The sequence below is a fragment of the Haliotis rufescens genome, unplaced genomic scaffold (assembly GCF_023055435.1).
Source record: "Haliotis rufescens isolate VD_foot unplaced genomic scaffold, xgHalRufe1.0.p SCAF_21, whole genome shotgun sequence".
Lineage (NCBI taxonomy): Eukaryota > Metazoa > Mollusca > Gastropoda > Lepetellida > Haliotidae > Haliotis > Haliotis rufescens.
This window is the reverse complement of record NW_025963902.1, coordinates 3,255,024-3,276,414: the sequence shown is the minus strand read 5'-3', so window position 1 is coordinate 3,276,414 and position 21,391 is coordinate 3,255,024. Positions and strand designations below refer to the sequence as shown.

The 21,391-nt window shown below is 40.5% G+C and overlaps 1 protein-coding gene across 4 annotated transcripts; it reads left to right on the top strand.

The window, feature by feature from the left end:
• The first annotated feature begins 10,157 nt into the window (after positions 1-10,157).
• Positions 10,158-20,406, top strand: LOC124133425 (sulfotransferase 1B1-like). 4 transcript variants are annotated; one of them, XM_046497843.2, is made up of 7 exons: positions 10,158-10,173; positions 11,610-11,723; positions 16,010-16,209; positions 16,303-16,626; positions 17,293-17,396; positions 17,867-18,050; positions 19,689-20,406. In XM_046497843.2, the coding sequence occupies exons 2-7, from the start codon at positions 11,719-11,721 to the stop codon at positions 19,802-19,804; spliced, it is 933 nt and encodes a 310-aa protein (XP_046353799.2). In that variant the 5' UTR covers positions 10,158-10,173; positions 11,610-11,718; the 3' UTR covers positions 19,805-20,406. The 4 variants fall into 4 exon arrangements, with proteins under 4 accessions (XP_046353799.2, XP_046353802.2, XP_046353801.2 ...); XM_046497846.2 differs by lacking the exons at positions 10,158-10,173; positions 11,610-11,723 and adding an exon at positions 12,149-12,290; XM_046497845.2 differs by lacking the exons at positions 10,158-10,173; positions 11,610-11,723 and adding an exon at positions 13,041-13,227 and having other exon boundaries at positions 17,338-17,396.
• The last annotated feature ends 985 nt before the right edge of the window (positions 20,407-21,391 follow it).

Genomic DNA, 21,391 nt, shown 5'->3' with positions numbered 1-21,391 from the left:
AGCTAAAATCAACTACTCGAAAGTGCTGCTGGAGACTGCACTACATGACTCTGGATAAAAAGAGAGTGTCTACATAAAAGCTTCAGTGAACCTCATTGCTTGATCGGTTAAGCAATTCCTGATCCTGAGCAATGGGAGTTCAGCCTGCTTCTTGTTGACTTGGATCATGTAATACGTAATTCAGTCATGCAATTGTTGAGTTTGATGAAGTTCAGATTCTTTAAGTTCTGGATGTTGCCCATACAGCATTAGACATTTGAATTTGTCAATAAACCATTCACAGGCTAAAACGACAGATATAACAGTGTGTCGTTGGGGAAGGAGTAAGTGAGTGAGTATGGTTTTACGCCACTTTTATCAATATTCTAGCAATATGACGGCGAGGGACACCAGAAATAGGCTTTACACATTGAAGCCATTCGGGTTTTCGAACATGGGTCTTCGGCGTAGCAAGAGAATATCTTAACCACAAGGCTATCGAGTCTGGGAAGGACGCATTGTGAGGAGAAGTAAAAATAGTGAAAAGCACACTCCCAAAACAGACACCTTAGGGACACCAGTCTGGAGGTAAGCTTTGGCCGATGCACTAAAATTGTAAATGCCCTTCGCTTGACTGGTTAACAATTCCTGTTTCAGTGTTATGTTGAACTAAATGATTCCTGAGTATTCTTCAACAAAGAGATCAAATAGAACATAATAATTTGCATGGACACGGAAATGACACTTTTATTGTGCATGTTTGTCTGACTACCTGTAGCTCTACAGTAGAATAGAGAACTACTTGTCTCAAAGAAACAGTACAACAGAGGGCTATCTGCTGCCCTTATGCAGCAGAATAACGGACTACCTACATCCCTCATGCAGCTGAAGAAAGTACCCTCATGCAGCAGAATAACGGATCACGCAAAGACCCCGAGCAGCAGAATAAAGGACTACCCCCCAGCCCTCATGCAGCTGAAGAAAGTACTACCTGCAGCCCTCGAGCAGCAGAATAAAGGACTACCCGCAGGCCTCGTGCAGAATAAAGGACCACGTGCAGCCCTCATGCAGCTGAAGAAAGTACTACCTACAGCCCTTAGGCAGTAGAATAAATAACTACCCACTATCCGATTTAAGGACATTACCTTGGAAATGTTTGTTACATTTGTTTGGGGTTTTTTTCACCTTACGTTTCAATATTCCAGCTTTTTTAGTGTGGCCTGTGAATTATCTGGTCATGACCAGACAAATGTATGTCCATAAAATGATAAAAGATCCACGTCCTCAGGGTACGTTGAGGCACAATTATCCCAATTAACTAGCTCACCTCTAGACAAGCTTACTCGTTTCGAATCAAAACTGCTTGACCTGCCATTAGGCTTGACTTTAGCATTACCTCGGCTTGGACCTCGCCATGTGCAACCTTGAAATACTTTTCATTCCCTCGCATATTCATTGGCACCCATGATACTTTAACTCATCGAGGGGCTTTGAGGGTTTCGAAATCCATCTAAACACAGCGTCATTGGTTGCATCAGACATCAAACAGCCATGACCACAGACCAGACCAGTGAAGTACTTCCCATGTAAGTTGTGTTTAATACTGATTGATCCAATATTGCAATCGCATGTGATGCCCGTTAATACAATATTGCCCCTTCCACACATCCGTATGGTTACTTGTAATTCAAGATGTTGCGAGACACACAAGACAAGATCCCTGCCACTGACATCAGATTCTGTGACCTTGGTTAAGGACATAGACATAACATTGTTTTACAAACCAGTTGTTTTTCAATACTGCGTTGTGTAGCCATAATGATAATCTCAATATGCCAATGTAATATAACAGGGCACTTGATGTTTTGTTGCAGTTTACACTGGTGAACCCGAATGTGTATGGTTCACGCTTGGATGCTTGTTCATCTTATATGTGTGGCCTACTTTCATCCTGTGTGCGGTCATTGGAGATTTTACTTGACTGATGCATTTGTTGGTCTTATTTAGTTCAGCCAAGATGGTCTGTGTGTGCTTTTGTTACATTCGGTCATCGTATAATTATGCAGTGTCACCGTCAGTGTGATTTATGACTGGCAACACGTATATTTCGTCGTCGTCTTGCTGCGCTAGTTATACACAGTAATAACTAGGAACGTGGTGGTGATTTTATCGTAGTGTTATATATTGGTATAACATGGTGATGGGAAGTAGTTTCGTTCTCGTATGTAATGTCAGGCGTGGTTTTGTAAAAGTACACATGGGTCGTCACGAAGCGTACTCATGAATTTGTTTATACAGATATATACATGAACATGCTTGATTGTGTCAGGTGACACTCATAGATGGGCGCCCCTGTGAAGATCCGGAAGAATAATAATTGGTCTTATGCAATCCATGCTTGTCGAAAGAGGTGACAAACGGGAGCGGGTCTTCAGGGTTAATGCATGTCATTGTATTCCAGTTGCGCAGATCAATGTGTATGATTTCAATCACTGGATTTCCTGGTCCATACCCGATTATTTACACATAGTCACATAGCTGCAATAGTGCAGCATGAAACAGCAGCCACACAAAGGATGCAACATACAGGAAACAAATCATTTGGTTCGATACACAAAGCAAAGTGGAACTGCAAGTGTGTGAATTACGTAACTGTAACACCTTTGAAGATGAGCTTCAGTTTATGACTTGCAATGCTTTAAATGCCATTGGGCAAATATATTTGTCAAACATTTTATGTTTACTCATCTTGTAAACATATTGAGCTGATTTCCTCTGATCCATGTTCAATTCAAAACCTGCAATCTTTCTGAGACAATGTAATTGGAATAACAACCTGTATTACCCTCTCTCACCAACCTGACTTGTTTTCAAGCCATTTATGTAATTGGCTGTGGTCTCCGCACATTTTATCACTAAACTTCTTGAATTTAGAAGACATGTTCGCATAAACAATTATACATATTGCTATGACCAACGACGACAATGACAATGAGAATAGTGATGACGATTTGATGTATTCCAGGGTCCACGAGCTGAGAAACTCTAAGGGTCATGGCTTTGACTGCATGGTGTTCGACGGCCTGTACCTGTTTGTCCCACCGCCTTTTATGCTGAAGGGCGAAACTGCTGAAAAGAGGCTTCAGAGTATACAAGAGATCGAGCTGAATGACGATGATGTCATTTTCTGTGCGTATCCAAAATGCGGTGAATGGAGAGACCTAGACAAAGTGGGTTCGCTTCTTGTTCTGTAGACATGTGATTTGTCATCTGATCTTATTTGAACGCATGTACCTGTTGCAGGCACTCATTGGTTGTGGGAAGTCGTGGAGATGCTCAGAAGTGGGGTCATTGAGTACAGAAAGTACGTTAAGGAAACTCAGTGGTTCGAAATCATTTACAAAGAAGGAATAGACGCACTGCTTGCAAGAAAGCGAACCCCAACAACAGACCCCAAGTGGCAAGCTTACACCCTGTCCCTGTTAAGGAACTTTTTCATCGCTAGGGTATTGACCTTATTGGACCACTTAAAGAAACTGTAGATGGGTTCAGGTACATCATCGTTGCCACCGAGTACCTTACAAGATGGGTGGAGGTTGCTGCACTTCCAGACAAGACAGCCATCAGCATTCATCAGTTTCTGATGCAGCTAGTATACAGATACGGGACAAGTCAAGTACTCCTGCGGGACCAGGGAAGGGAATTTTGCAATTTTCTTGTGAAGGAACTCTGTGACATTTTAGCTACTGACCAAGCCACGACGTCCCCGTATCACCCCCAGTCCAATGGTCTCACCGAAGGATTCAACCAGACCATGATCACCCAGCTGATGAAGATGGTTAACAAGGACATGACGACCCGGACAAGTTCCTTCAACCCGTTGCGTTTGCCTACCGGACCAACATCCAGGCGTCAAACATCGTCTCTATCAGAAGTATTTGGCTTGTCTATAGATGTAAACACAATTCATGATACATCTATGTGTTTAAAGTGAATTTTGACAGCCCGGGCCGCGTCGGACCCAACACAAGCCAAACACTTCTGATAGAGACTATGTTGAGGGAAAAGGGCTTCACTTTCAGCACCTTGTTTTCTTTAAATACCGTGATCTGAGACACTATAAAGTGGTATATAGGTAGATAAAATACTATTCTATAGGTGTGAATCCATTTCATGTTACATCTGTGAGGTTTAAGTTGATTTTTACAGCCCGGGCCAAGTCGGACCGAACACTTGTAAGACTGTTGAGAGTATGGGGAGAAGAGGTCTACTTTAACCAACGTGTCTGCTTTAAATACGATGGACAGTGACATTATGAAGTGGTATTTACTTAGATATAGTACGTTCCTATAAATATAAACGGTATGCCGACAGATGGAAATTTGTATCACGATAGCTTGAAGAATTTGATACGTTTCAAATCTGATTTCGTTTAACGATTGATCTTTTACATGGTACCTAGATCAGCGACGCTTACACACAGCTCGACTTTCTGGTTTTCAAGTGATTTACTCCGAAATTACTTAATTATGGTGCACGTTTTTGGTTGGTGTTTGTTCAGTAATGTCAAGTGTGTATGTTGCATCAATAATATGTAGGTTTGATCGCCGATAATGAAGTAATTAGCCAATAACACTTTGGCCAGTCTTGGCCCGGCCCGGCCCGGCCCGGCCCGGCCGACTTTTAGGCAATGCCTATTTATAAAACGCCTATATGCCTATTTTATATTTATAAAACGACCGTGGGAGAAAATATTCTGGGGGGGGGGGGGGGATTTTATTTCGTAGGGTGGGGGAGAGTTTAATTCGAGAGGGACGGAACTGTACCGGTATAAATTCGCCGGGGGGAGATTTTATTCTGGGGGCGAATATATTTCGTGACACCGGCTCCCAGAACCCTGAACACACACCTACCTCTGCGCAATCTCCCCCAAACAGGTCGTGGAGCAGACGGTTAAGTGTATCCAGATCATGCGGAATCCTAAAGATGTCTGTGTGTCCTTTTTCAATCAGTACAGCGACACTCGGGCACCTGCCGGCTTTGAAGGAGACCTAGAAGAATTTACGGAAATATTTTTGAACGGAAAAAGTAAGTATTGAATCTACGTACAACAAATTCAACTGGTTTATTTATCAGGAGTTTGATGGATAGCGATCTGATGACCTACGTTTCCCAAACGTGTGAGTTAATATTAATTTGAGTAAGTTGGACAGTTCTAAGGATCATTTCACAGAGGTCTGTAATTATTCTGATTATTAAACCGATGCTTGACGACAGAAGACCGATCCACGACCACAGTCTGATCAACCAATCCCCAGTTTTGTCGGTTTCACGACGAGCATGGCGTGTGGGTGTGGGCGTTCTCATAAACATTAATTTGCATACAAGTAATATAGAGTTCCTCATAGCAATTATTCCTTGTCTAAGGAAATGTAGCTTAATGTTATCTAATTTCCAGTGTGGTTTGGGGGCATACTCCGACTATCTCCTCACATGGAAAGGAGAACTGGCCAGATCACCAAGACTACCTATGCTTGAGTTGTTCTACGAGGAGATGAAAATGGTGAGTTCTCTTGTTGTCTTAAAGAGAATGGTGGGTGGTAGTCGTCAAATATAAAGTGCTACAGTTCGGTGTGCCAGAAGCCTATGAACATAATTTCGAATCCCAGTTTGCCCTGATTATGCTGGTATTATTGTCAGTATCATACCTGTGTTCGTTGGATTCGCCAACTGGTAAAGGTCTAAGACTTCTGGCCCTGACATTTACACACCAGTTCTGTGAAGACGTTGCGTTTGCTTGTTCCTTTAAGAAGATGAAACAACCAGACAAGGAAATGAAAGAGGAATATGATGTAGTGAAGATCTGGAAAGAGGGATCTGTTGGCTATAACAGAAAAGGTGTGTTCATTTCCTGTCGAGATAGTGGTCTCTAAAAGCTACAGTTAAATATTAAAGCCCTGTAACTCAGTATATATTTCATTGCGCCATTGCTCTGTGACCCCAAAGGAGCTCTTATCCGCACTATTGGATTCCCATCTTGAAAAGCACTCCCACTAAGCTTGTCTTACTATCATCAGTTTGCTTCAAAGAAATTTCCCACAAATTAAGGAAATTATTCCTCAATCCACCGAGAAGCACTGTAGATAATTTGGGCTGTTCAAAAAGAGAAACGCAAAGCCAGATTTGCGTGATACAGGAAAATACATTTATACGAGGAACCGTACAAGGTATTGAGTCAAAATGTTGTGGAGAGTACACTTGGTGATTGTAGTCGTCTCAGTTATTGGTACGTAGGAAAAGTCCAAGGTGAAGATCATCTCCTGCACATGGAAGAGACGAGTATGTGACTCAGGCTGTGGCCCCATCACCACCAACTCCGGAAATACCATCTTCTGTAATGTCAGCTACAAACAAACCATCAACGGAAATGGCAAAAAAACAAAAGAAAAAAACAAAGTAAAAAAATTACAACAAAGATCCCCACTCTCACTGAAACATCTGTAGATGTTCATAACTTCTTCGAACCTCTTGAGATGGATGTTACCCCATCTTCACACCACAACAATAGTGGTGACTCATCTTCACATTCACGCGAGCGATCTCCTACAGAACCACCATGAATCATTCTAATCTAATTCAATGGAATTGCAGAGGACTTAGGCACAATTTTAATGAACTGCAGTTATTAAACACAGATATTTGTCCATCAGCAATTTGTTTACACGAGACGTACCTCAAAAGTACAGATAAATTTGATTTAAGGCAGTATAGTTCCTACCATTCCTTCTCTCTTCCGGGAGATAAAGCTACTGGAGGTGCTGCTATTTTGGTGCAGCGGGGCGTTGTTCACAGTCCTGTTCCGCTTGACACAAATCTGCAAGCAGTTGCAGTTAGACTTACACCGCATATGGCCTTCACACTTTGCTCATTATACATTCCTCCTTCTTCAAATCTTCAGCGAAATGATCTACAAAAACTATACGACCAGCTCCCAAAGCCCTGTGTCATCATGGGTGATCTAAATGGGCATAATCCTTAATGAGGAAGTTCAATCAATAATCAAAAGGGAAAAGTGATCGAGGATTTTGTTTCCTATAATGATCCATGCATCTTTAATGATGACTCCGACACTTATTTACACCCTGCCACAGGAACATATTCATCATAAGATCTGTCTTTGACGGATTCAGTTTTGTGAGCTGAATTCTCCTGGTCAGTCCACGATGACCTATGTGGAAGTGACCATTTCCCCACTGTGCTTAAACCCATCCATCCCACTGATGATCCACCTTCACCTCGATGGAATTTTATGAAGGCTGATTGGCTTTTAATTCAATCTTTATGCAAAGATAAACTACAACCTGCATCTTTTCAGAATGTTATTGACCCAATTCAGTTGTTCTCAGATCAACTGAATGCAATTGCTGATGAATCCATTCCTAAGTCCTCTGTCAACCCACTTGTTCGTAAACCATGGTTTGATGATAATTGCAAACAAGCTAGAAAATGTCGAAAGAAGGCGGAGAAATATTTCCGTAAACATCCTACTGTCCATAACCTAAACAATGTCAAAATTTCAAATGCTAAGGCAAGACGTCTTTTCAAACAAAATAAACATCAATCATGGAAGACTTATGTCTCAAGAATAAACTCTCGTACTCCTTTGTCCAAGGTTTGGAACATGATTAAAAAGATCAAAGGTAAGGGATCATATTCTACAGTTAACCATTTAAAAGATGGCGATACTTTACTCACTGATAAATCTGATATTGCCAATAGACTTGGGAAGACATTATCTCAACATTCATCTTCATCTCATTACGTTCCTGAAATTCAAAAATATCAGCTCCAACAGGAAAAGAAAAAGATTAATTTTACATCTCATAATGGTGAAGATTACAATGAGGTATTTTCACTACATGAGCTATATACTGCCTTAGGGCAAGCTCATGACACAGCAGCAGGCGCTGATAATGTTCATTATCAGCTACTGAAACACTTGCCCGAATCATGCCTTGAAACTATGTTAAATATATTCGATGACATTTGGACATCAGGGAACTTTCCACCTTCATGCAAAATGCCATTGTTGTTCCCATACCAACACCTGGACGGGACCATTCTGATTCCTCAAATTACCGACCTATATCTCTCACTAGCTGTGTTTGTAAAACTATGGAACGCATGGTTAATAATTGATTAGTATGGTACTTGGAAACAAATAATCTCATTACCAATGTACAATGCGGTTTCCGGAAAAACAGAAGTACTATCGATCATTTGGTGCGTTTAGAATCGTTCATTAAAAATTCCATTGTAAATAAACAACATGCTGTATCGATCTTTTTCGACTTAGAAAAAGCTTACGATAGAACATGGAAACATGGTATTTTAAAAGATCTTCATGATTTTGGATTAAGAGGCCATCTGCCTTATATCCCAGTTTTTAACAGACAGGCAATTTCAAGTCCGAGTGGGTACAACCCTGTCTGATCATTATAATCAGGATCAGGGTGTCCCACAAGGCAGTATTTTGTCTGTCACTTTATTCAGTATAAAAATTAACAGTTTGTCAAAAGTTTTAAATGATTCAGTTGATGGATCACTTTTTGTGGAGGATTTTATTATATCTTGTCGTGGTAAAAATATGCACACAATAGAAAGGCAATTGCAATTATGTTTCAATAAAATTCACAAGTGGTGTCTAGAGAACGGGTTTAAATTTTCCAAATCAAAAACTAACTGCATACATTTTTGCAGGAAATATAAACCGCATAAGGACCCTGAGCTATTTCTAAATGGTGCTCCTATCAAAGTGGTGATGGAGGCAAAGTTCTTGGGACTTATTTTTGATAACCATTTAACATTCCTACCACATATTAAATACCTAAAAGCTAAATGTCTGAAGGCACTCGACATATTGAAGGTAGTTTCAAATTCAAAGTGGGGAGGAGATCAAACAACCCTCTTACACTTATACAGGTCACTGATCCGTACAAAACTTGATTATGGCGGAGCCTGCAAAAGTAATTTACAAAAACTAGATACTATACATCATCAGGGCCTGAGGCTTTGCCTTGGAGCCTTTAGAACGTCTCCCATTCACAGTCTATATATAGAAGCAGATGAGCCTTCTCTTAAACAACGCCGTCTAAAATTATCTTTACAATACATCACCAAATTATGCTCTGATCAGTCAAATCCAGCTTTTGAATGCATATTCAATCCTCTCCACGAAGATCTCTACAATAAGAAATCAACACTCACTCCACCATTCTGCAATATGAGCTTCTAATATCAAACTCCAAGATATAGCTCCTACTCAACTTTTCTCATCTCCTCCTTGGCAAATGGTCAAGCCAGAGGTAGACCTTACATTAACAAAACTAAAGAAATCAGATACTAACCAATTAATTTACCAACAAGAATACCATCAACTAAGAAACACTTACGACATTTATAAATCTATATTTACAGATGGATCCAAGGATGGTGGCGCAGTTGCTGGTGCCACTGTCATTGGATCCAGAACACTATCTTCACGATTACCTGATAATAGTTCAATCTTCACAGCATATTTTAACAGCTCTAAAATATGTCAAGAACCAATCAAAATATAAACAATTCATTATTTTTTTAGATTCACTCTCGTGCCTTCAGGCTATTAAAAATATGTCTTGTAAACATCCATTTATAATTGAAATTCTTGAGTTATTTAATGATCTAGCTACTTGCCAATATGACATCGTCTTTTGTTGGTTACCAAGCCATGTTGGGATTGTTGGTAACACAATGGCTGATGCTGCTGCTAAGGCAGCACTCAACAAATCTGCGACACCACTTCTTATGCCCTATAGTGATTATAAACCTGTTATTAGATGTTTCATCAGAGATCTAACGCAGAAGAAGTGGGACAGCCAAGTGGATATAAATAAATTACATGCAATAAAAGCAAATATCGGTTATACCTACTTGGGTTGTCAGTCCAGATTTGAAGAGGTCATTTTAAGACGATGTCGTATTGGCCATTCACGTTATACTCATGAATATATTTTAAAAGGTGGGGATCCTCCATTCTGCATCCCTTGTGATGAAGGAATCAAGGTCAAGCATGTCCTGCTTGACTGTGTTGATTTTTCCATCACAAGGGATAAGTATTTCAAAGTTTCAACTATGAAGGACCTTTTAACACAGGTAAGTACTCATTTTCTTCTTGAATTTTTAAAGGAAATTGAATTAATTCATAAATTTTGATTGTTATGTTATGTAAATAAATACATTCATTTTATAATTGGTTGAATCAATCAATAACTGAGATTGTTAGTGGCTATATCCTCGAAGGGGGTTAAAGTAGTGTAAAATTATTGTCCCCCTGAGAGGGTATGTAAGATCACATCTTTCAAAGTATATTTATTTCAGCCACGTTTGTATTCGTAGTATATATGTTCGTCCCCATGGACCCTAGTGTGGTGATCTACCTTCAGTGGTTGGCGATCAATAGCCCGTTTGTATTATGTATTGTGCATTGTTCATCTTTTTATTGTTCCATGCTAGTTTTATATTCACATCTGTGATATTCTAGTTTGTTTTACTGTCCTTCGTTGACAGGTTTTTATATTGTCAAAATGTCTTTATTTTTATGTATAAATTGATCTCGTCACTATATGGCTGAAATATTGCCGATGTGACGATAAATCTTAACTCACTCACTCACTTGACCGGATATGGAATGACCAAATGAAGGATTCTGGGATCACATTTACCTATGCATGACAGTATTACTGAATCCGTGTCGAATTTAAAATATATTATTTAGAAATTGTAATGCCATGTTCAGGTAGCATTTGCTGTTACGTGTGTAAAGTCGGACACGAAGTCACTGAAACTTGCAAATAGCAATATCAACAGTTCAGTGTACCCACGTGTTATATGGGTCTACAGACATCGCTGTATACATTCAATCTCTGCTAAAAGTAGAGTCGATTGTATGATTCCAACTATATCATGAGTATTTAATTATGAATCACTATCAAAACGAGAAGAAATCAGGTGTTAGCGAAAAGTTGAGCGTATTTTGCATCTGTAAATTTTATCCGTATTTTGCGTATTTGTGGCATCTTCAATAAACACATGCAAAGGAAAGTCAATTGTTCACAGAAACAAAAACACGGAAACACATGGTACAAGTCAAACGGTGTGAAATTCGAAACATGTTTAAACGAGTTCAAATTCGAAACAGGTATAAACTTAAAATCTAAACATGTTTTGACGTGTTTAAATTCTGAACATGTTTAGATTATTTGGATGTTGTGTTGAGGCTAAGAAACGATAGCTCATTTCATGCGTTTAGACCTAAATGCGTTTTGATAATATTATGTGGCAGTGTAATTTATTGTTAAACTATGAGTGTTACTGCATTACATTGTCATTATAATTGCAGTGCAGACATGCGTATTGATTTGTAAACCTAGTTCATTTTGTGATGCAATTGTTAACTGTATATCATTTGTTGGTTGTTTGTTCACACTAAGCTCTTTACTAACAACTTTCTGGGTAAACGTATTCTTTGAATTTGGGAATCAATACAACAATAGGACACAACACACCTAATCATGTTTACATTTTTACAGCGTACCTGATCCATGACATGGCAGTAGACTTGCTGCACGGAACCGCGCCTTTATCTCCACATTCACATTCACATTCAACATGGTCTCAGATCGATAAGACTGAACGTCTATGATGTAAGTTCTTTCAGAAGATCATATCTTTCCTGACTTATGTCTCAGTACTAGAGGGGCGGTCTGGTAGCCTAGTGGTTAAAGCGTTCGCTCGTCACGCCGAAGACCCGGGTCCGATTCCCGACATGGGTACAATGTGTGAAGCCCTTTTCTGGTGTCCCCCGCCGTGATATTGCTGGAATATTGCTAAAGGCGGCGTAAAACCATTCTCACTCACTCTCAGTACTAGTCCTTATACACACGTGTGTTTACTGGCTGTGTTTTAAGGTAACCCCTTTGCATGGGCAGGCTTCACTGTCCTGGGTCATTGTGATCTGTATCTCGTCAACACTGGCTTATGTTCTAGGCTACTTCACTACTGTTGTGGTGTTGAAAGTAAATGTATATGAACATGTACCACTCTTCAAAACTCACTGCTAAATATGTACAGTTCTGCAAACACACGGCGGTACTTCCGAAACACTTTAATTCGGTTCGCACGAGCCGCCATATATCTGGAATATTGCTGACTGCGGCGTTAAGCAACAAACAAACAAACAAATAATTCGGTACGCTTGTGGAATTACCGCAGTAAGTATGCAGAATTTCCGTATTGTACTGGTCTGATAAGTCGCTAAAAAGCGAAGTGGATACATTGAATTAATTTCAATAAGATATTAGCTAAATTTCATAGTTCCATCACATGTACAAAGTGACATTGCCTCTAACACATGATTCGTATCACAAGAGGCACAAAAACCGCCCACCTATGGTAGGGCACCCTCGCACACCCTCTCGCACCCTCTCGCACTCACGCGCCTGGGGCCCACCCTGCCCAGAGATACAAACTTTGCTGAAACACGCCAGGGTCGGTCACATGTGTTGGCGAGAAGGTAAGCGTATCCTGCCCCACCGATGGCACCATAACAAACACATTAAAGGCGCGCCAATTGTTCACCTGAAAAAATACGGGAAAATATGGTACAAGTCAAAAAAGGGAATTCGTACATCCTTTATGGCACTGATGCGTCAAACCCCACGGAAAATGGGCAGCCTCGCGTTGAAGACATTCACTCGTCACACAGAGTTCCCGTTCCCCAGTTTATAACATTTGTGAAGCCTATTCTTCTTGTGTCCCACGTTAAAAGAAATATAAAGCGTCAAAATGAACGTCCTGCACATAGTTGTTTAACTAACGATTACGAATCACATGTTGCAATACGGGCAAATGGCAGAGTTCCGAGTGCAATAAATGTGACATAGATGTTGGTGTTGGAAGGATGTGTGTTATGTAGCCAGGCATTGTTGAACGGAACATCGCCTTTTTTAGCATTACCCGTTAATGTCACAGCGGTAATATCAACCCGTGTGGCTGTGACAGCTAGATTGTTCAGGTCGCGACAGCTTCAGCCTTGTAAGCCAGACCGGAATCTCGCCGAGTGTACTGGCTCTCGCGTGACGCTTGTGCGCTTCAGGTACAGTTGACATCCAAAATGGCGGCGCAGTTCGACATTACAAAACTGATGCAGTAAGTGATCTTTCATCCAATATATGCTGTGTGCTGCTTTTTAACATCGTTAGTACCACTTGCTGACCTTCCGCATTATATTGCACAGAGTACTCGGTAGTCATTGTAGACTAATACGTGTCTTAAATTGATATACCGCCTCCGTGGTCTGGTGGTAGAGCGTCCGCCCGGACAGCGGGGTTCGATCCCCGACCGCGGCATACACAAAGACGTTAAAAGATGGTACTTGTTGTTACCCTGTCTGGCGCTCGGCATTAAGGTGTTAAAGCAAAGACTGGTCGGCTCGGAGTCAGTATACTGTGTCTGAGGTGGGTATTCATGTTAAACTGCGGCATGGTATCTCAGTGAGCTTGCACTATAAATCGGCATCAGTCCTGTCTAGTACAAGCAGCCATACACACACACACACGTGCACACACGTCGCTATATAAGTGCAATAATCTTGGACGCGACGTTAAACCCAATTTCACCTCACCTCAAAATTGAGTTACGCCCTTTACAAATCGGTTGGTCATGGGTTCAAATCCCCTATTCGGATTTGGCTATTCTGCAGAGTCATTACTTTACTGGTGCACAGAGATTCTCCAAAGGGAACGTCCAAGACCTGTATCACTCGTGGATCACTACAAACAGTATGTGAAAGTGAGTGAGTTGGGTTTAACGCCGCTTTTGACAGTATTCCATTTATATCACGGCGTGTCAGCTTAATGTGGGAGGAAAGCCCGAAGTGATGCCGGTCTCAGACGTTTACCACTTGAAACCCACGAGCACGGGTATGGTGCTGACAAACCTAGAAAAATAATCGGGGCGAACCGGGATTCGAACCTACAATCATAGGTTTCTGGCGTGTCCAAGGGACGCAACTCCGCACAGCGAATCGCGGCGCCTTAGGCGACTGGGTCAGCCGCGCCCCCGTTAAGTGAAAGACTGCTGTAAACAGACACACTCACACAATATTGCATGTCCCTGTGTTTTATCCGTTTTATAATCGTCACGGTTTACCCCATAGAATATATAATAACACAAATTATGAAGTATGTTCTCATTGTTTTAAATTACAATTTCTCCTCTAATAACATTGACAAAAATGCCATATTCCAATATAACGAAGTCGGGTGTGTTGTGAAATCAAACTTCAAGATATGTCCGTGTCTCGATAACGTTCAAGAGGAGTTAAAAACAATTGGAGCAATCAATTCATAGTCAAGTACCCTGATTCATTGTCAACCTACAGTGGACCCATGAAGATCCGGGGTAAAATAGGTCTTCAGCAACCCATGCTCGCCTTAAAAGGCGACTATGCTTGTCGTAAGAGGCAACTAACGGGATCTGGTGATCAGGCTCGCTGACTTGGTTGATACATGACATCGTATCCCAATTGCGTGGATCGATGCTAATGATGTCAATGACTGGATTGTCTGGTTCAGACTCGATTATTTACAGAGCGCCGTCATATAGCTGGAATATTGCTGAGTGCGGCGTTAAACAACAAACAAGCAAAACAAAATTCAAACTACAGAGATCAGATCAGGTATCGATGAAGTTGGGCGTCACTTTACAGTTCAACCTGGAACTATGATACCGCTGTCTCTGACCCGTCTCAAACCGCACTAAACGGTTTTGATTTAATGGGTGATTGGGTTTGATTGGGTAGTCGAAACAAATACGTAGTATGGCAATAGTTTTGGATTTGTTTCTGACATGTTATATTGGGGCATATTAAATCCTAAGACAATTAAAATTGTAAAATGAAGAATAATCTGTCTCTAAATAAGGGTTTGTCCCGGGATGATCCGTGTTCAGCAACTCGTTCTTGAGGTGAGTAACTTGGTTGATGCAAGTCTCCGTATCCCATGTGCGTATACCGATCCTCATGATGTCAGTCACTGCGTCAGGACCGATGTCATATAGCGTTAAACAACAAACAAACAAACAAATTAGTTTCATAGTGGCCAAATATAAACATAGGATTTGCTTAAGATGTATTGCCATTTTCTTTTTGTCATCGTATCTATTTAAGTTAGGATATTTGGGGAAAACAACATCCTTTTGTGTATATTTTGACTGGTCGGTGGAATCAGGAAACGCGTGGGAGACACGGCAGTCGTAGACCTGAGATAGCATGGCGAAATTGTACCCCAGACTCAAGACGACTGGGCAACCCGTACCCCCTAAGTACGTACACCAAGGACGGCAGAAACAAGCAGGAAGACGGTGCAATGAACACGTGAAACCCCGTGGCGTTATGCTGGGTCGTAAATGCAGCACATTATTCAAACGTAATTAAGGGGACACGGGTGGCCCAGTCGTCTAAGGCGCCACAATTTGCTGTGCAGAGTTGCGTCCCCTGGGCACACCAGAAACCTATGATTGTGGTTTCGAATCCCGGTTCGCCCCGATTATGTTTCTAGGTTTGTCAGCACCATACCCGTGCTCGTGGGTTTCACCGAATTGGTAAACGTCTGAGACCTGCATCTCTTCGGGATTTCCTTCCACATTAAGCTGACACGCCGCGATATAACTGGAATACTGTTAAAAGCGGCGTTAAACAAAACTCACTCACTCACTCAAACGTAATTAGGTAATTTACGTTTGAATAGAATACCCTTGTATTTGGTACATAGTATGTTGGTAAACAACTGCGTCATTTCCCGTTTATTACTTTAATAATTGTCATCCCATTGGGAAATACAATACACTGTTCATGGATCACTGCAAGTAGGAAAGAAATGATGCACAGGGAAACTATATCGTTATCATAAATATCTTGGATGCTTTTCAGAACGATCCCAGGCCTGGATGTACCTAACCTTAAGAACTCCAAAGGACACGGCTTCAACTGTTTCCTGTATGATGGCCTGTTTCTATTTGCACCGCCCACACTCTTATTGAAAGGGAAGAGTCCTATTGCAGGTTTACAAAGTATAAAAGAGGCTGCAATGAAAGACGATGATGTCATTATCTGCGCCTATCCAAAATGTGGTAGGTACAAGATTCCTTAACAGATATAATTACAATGGATTAACCTTCTTGTTGAAAAGGATTATCTCCAAATTTTGGTTTATACTTTTTAAGGTACTCATTGGTTATGGGAGGTCATTGAGATGCTCAAAAGTGGGGTCATTGAGTACAGAAAGGAGACAAAAGAAACCCGGATGATTGAAATAATCTACAAAGATGGAATAGACGCCATTCCTACACCTCGAGTCCTGAACACCCACCTCCCTCTGCGCATGCTCCCTAAACAGGTCGTTGAGAAGAAGGTCAAGTGTATCCAGATCATGCGCAATCCTAAAGATGTCTGTGTGTCCTATTTCAACCACTACAGAAATATGGTACCACCTCTTGGGTATGAAGGGGACTTTGCTGAGTTTACAGAAGCATTTGTAACAGGCAAACGTACGTATGTGTCTTCCGTTACCTATGTTGATTCAATGGAGGCGTGGTTAGTGAGACTTACGTATCAGTATTTCTGTCCTGCAACATGTTTGTGCTTTTATGCTTTCGCCTGTTCTAAATATGTTGATATAAAGAAAGCTTTCTGGCTGAGAGCATCCACCCGGAGATCAGAAGGTTGGTGGTTCGATCCCCGGCTGCCTCATACCAAAGGACGTAAAAAGATGGTACTTGTTGTTACCCTGCCTGGCACTCGGCATTAAGGGGATAAAACAAGGACTGGTCGGCTCTGAGTCAGCATAGTGTCTGAGAGGGGTATCCATGTGAAACTGCGGCATGGTATCTCAGTGGGCTAGCACTATATAACGACTTGTACAAGTAGCCACGCACACACACACACACACACGCACGCACGCACGCACGCACGCAAACAAACACACACACACACACGTTCATGCGCGTCGTTGTGTAAGTGCAATAATCTTGAACGCGACTTTAAGTTTCTCATCTTACCTTACGCTGACACGCTGTCATATAACTGAAATATTGTTCAGAACGTCGATATTCCCAACGCACTCGCTCAGTATATCCGGCTCAACAACTTGACAATGGGTGTGAGAATAGCTGCAAATTAAATTAACATATTAAGTTATCATTTACCTGTTACAGTGTGTTTCGGGTCTTACTACAACTATCTGTTAACATGGAAGGCAGAACTGGCAGGATCACCAGCGGTACCTGTGCTCGATCTGGTTTATGAAGACATGAAACATGTGGGTGATGGTTTGTACAGTCGTCTGTCGTTATGTTGACGCTGTTTAACTTCAATGAGTGTAGCATGTTTCTAGTATGCGTCGTTGTGTTGACGCTGTTTAACTGAAGTCTCCGACGTATCGATTTATTACTATATATTGATCAGATCCTCTTCAATGAGCGCCTCCATTTTGTTTGAAGCAAATGCAAGTGATATGAAAGATGGAATCTGATTGGTCAATAGGATCGACATAGAAGGGACATAACTCGCAATAGCCACTGGGGGCGCTACGATCGTGCGTGGAAATTCCAGCGTAATTCGGCAAGGGTAGAAACAAAACATAACTTTTTTACTTAAAAAACATCTTTCAGTTGAGATGGATTGCATATGCGGAGGCCATGGAGATATAGGTGTAATATTCATTTATTTTCTATTTGTATAATGATCGGTTTTAATACATTACATACACGTCCACATATCTGCCTCCAGGATCCTGTCAAGAGTGTTAAAGACGTCGCCAGATTTCTAGGCTTGACAACGACAGACCAGTTCTGTGAAGACGTTGCGTTTGCTTGTTCCTTTAAAAAGATGAAACAGATTGACAAAGACAGGAAACTTGGAACTGCTATTGACATCTGGAGAGAAGGATCAGAAGGAACATTTTATAGGAAAGGTGGGTTCTGCTGACTGGGCTATATTCTGCAACCATCTACCTAACAGAAACGACTATGGTCAGAAATACATTACAAAGACCTGCCAAATAAGGGATGAAAATCTTTCTCATTGCCCAGTGTCAAAGCTGGTTCTTGACCCTTTATCAAAAATACATTACCTAGTGTCGGCTTCAGCTATTTGAATATAAACGTTGGTCAGCATTGTCTTGAATCATATAGATATTATTATTCATTAGAATTAAAATGTTTTGAACACTAAATTGAAGATTTTCATTCGTCAATTTTGTATTATATGAACATTTTCCATACACCACAATCTACAGCAAACCAATGTTAATCAAAGCAATCCATAATATTTTAAAATATTTTTGGAAAGTTCAAACGAACGAAGAGGTTCAGGATGAGCGTTCATTCAACGTTCTTACCAAGCTTGTAAGTGTAACATTTGTCACAATGCATCGGAACAGTTCAAGAATTAGTGAAATTTTATCTTTAATGATTTTTGTCTCCAAGGAGATATAATATTTTTGGCTCAGTTGCCGTTGCCGTTGGCGTTAGCGTTTGCATTGTCGTTGGCGTTAGCGTCGGCGTTCCAATCCTATTCCGAGCCATAATCTTCATTCAATGTTTTACAATGAAACTTTGCATATGCATTCCTCATCAGCCTTTCGCTATTTTGAATATCTAATCTATTTTACTTTGTTAACTTTCACGGAAACTTATTTGGACAGTCTCAAACAACTCTAGGCTTCGTTACCGAGCCGTTACACTCAAACTAATGAATGTTTTTGCATAAAACTAGACATGTGAAATGAACACATGCTCAACTATAGCCTTTTCTGATTATTTTCATTTATTCTTTTTAATTTCTTGTGTTTCCATGAAAAAAATGGAAATTCTTAAGAGTCTTTCTACTAAGCATAAAACTGCTGGTTGTTCATTGTGGGTACATCTAACCTCACAATATAATCGGTCATCCAAACTGCTGTTACACGTTCAACAGTTTTATCTGCCATAAAGAGTCAAAATGGCATCAGCTGGCATTAATAACAATCTGTACCAGTATTTTTATGCTTTTATTGTTTTTCGGATTTGCAAACACATTTATTGTAACAACTTAAACTAATCCATTTAAAAGGAGGAGTAAAAACACATTCTTGTTGCGTTAATGCTTTTAATATAAAGATGAGTTAGGTCCACTTTTTGAGATCAATGAGTGAAAGTCATGTGAGCTTAGGTCGTGGCTAGTTTGACGGTTGTTGGTCGTTTGCAACGGCGGGCATATTGGAAAATATATTTATGGCCAATACGCGGTCATCTTTTTTCAAAATGTAATGGCATTTGAGATGTGTGAGTGAGTGAGTGAGTGAGTTGTTTTTTACGCCGCTTTTAACAGTATTCCAGTTATATCGCGGCGTGTCAGCTTGATGTGGGATGAAAGAGATAAGAAGTTAACAGTAGTGCGATATCTTATGTTTTTGCTTGTATTTGGCCATGCTCTTAATTCTCCTGTATGTTCTCCTTGTTAAGTGGCTGTATTTGAGTGGATGTCTTTTGTGGAGTAACAATGCTCCTTGGTCAACTTCGTTAAGTGTTGATTAAAAATTACATGTTATAAATACACTTTTCTGATCTAGGTGAAATTGGTGACTGGAAAAATTGGTTCACAGTGGCAGAGAGCGAGAGATTTGACCAAATGTGGAACAAGAAGATGAAGGACTCTGGATTTAAGTTTACCTACACACCTGTTTGAGATCATTCCAACGTTTTGGCTGTCGGATTTTTTGTGAAATCTGTGAAATAACAGTCAATTGTATAAATCTCAAGTAATACATCTTCGTGTACATGTATATATGCGGAAACCTTTTTGTCATTAGATAGCTTCAGTTTTAGCACTTTTCTGTCCAAATAATAAATCGATATAAGAGACAAAATCCATTTCACAATTTAAGAAATCTGTGCTAAAATTAGAGTCTATTGTATGACACAGAAAGCGCTCGTTAAATCTTCACGACAAGCGTCTTCACCATTATTCATTCAGTAAAGGAACATAACTGGTAGTTCCAATGGTGTGTTACGGTGTCAGGTGGTGGCATATATCATTAGAATTAGGAAATTAATTTGTTACACAATCTTACGTAATTTGTATTGGACGAGAACTTCTGAAAACTATCATTTATACTTGGATGAATGCACCAAAACCTTTATTGATGATTTGATAAGTGCACGTGTTGCTGTTTTTTTGGTTGACGTCGTCAGACAATAAAGAGCCGATTTCTTCGACATGTTTTCATACGAAATTTTTTATGAAAAGTTTCAGGATATTAATTCAATAAAACTGTTTTATATTTCAAATATTTGTTTCATTATTGTCATGTATTCATGTGCATGTCACGACGTTTATATCAAAACCAGAACTTATGCCACGAAACTGACGAAAATGGTTATAGTATGGCAAAATATTGCATAAAATAACTATTTTGTTATTGTTTTTCATGCATTAACTTGTTTAATGAGTGTAATACTTCGATGAATGCAAACAAAATAAAGCGACAAAACCGCTTCCATATCTGCATTAAGCAGAGTCGATTGTACGATTCCGACTGTATCATGAGCATGTGTTTCTGAATCCCAATCAAATGGTGATGATACCAGGTGTTCACGAAAAGGTGAGCGTATCCTGCTCCACGGGTGACACCTGTCACAAACACATGCAAAGGCAAGTCAATTGTTCACCAGAAATTTCACAGGAACATACGGTACAAATCAAAATAGGCAAGTCCATAGGACATCATTTATGTCATCCACATGTCTGCCGTAAAACGTTTTGAAGACGGGCCCGTGAAGATCCTGGGTAGAATAGGTCTTCAGCAACCCATGCTTGTCGTAAAAGGTGACTATGCTTGTCGTAAAAGGCGACTAACGGGATCGGGTTGTCAGGCTGGTTGATGCATGGCATCGATACCAACTGCGTGGATCGATGCTCCTGATGTCAATCACTAGATTGTCTCGTCCAGACTCGATTATTTACAGACCGCCGTCATAATGCTGGAATATTGCCGAGTTCGGCGTTAAACAACAAACAAACAAAAACAGGCTTTACGAGGGCCTTGTAACCTGTTGTAACCTAGATCTAACAACAAAGTTTTAATTCAATGGCCATGGCTGTCAAAACAGATGTTTTCGGTGGCAATGTTATTTATAAATTGCATGAACCCCGAGAAATCCATTATGTTCCCATGTCATGATATACTGGCGGCAATGAGCTTACTGGCACACCCTCGTTGCCAACGGAACATCTTGAAGTATTCTGCCGTTTTAAGCTGAAGACAAGTCGGCA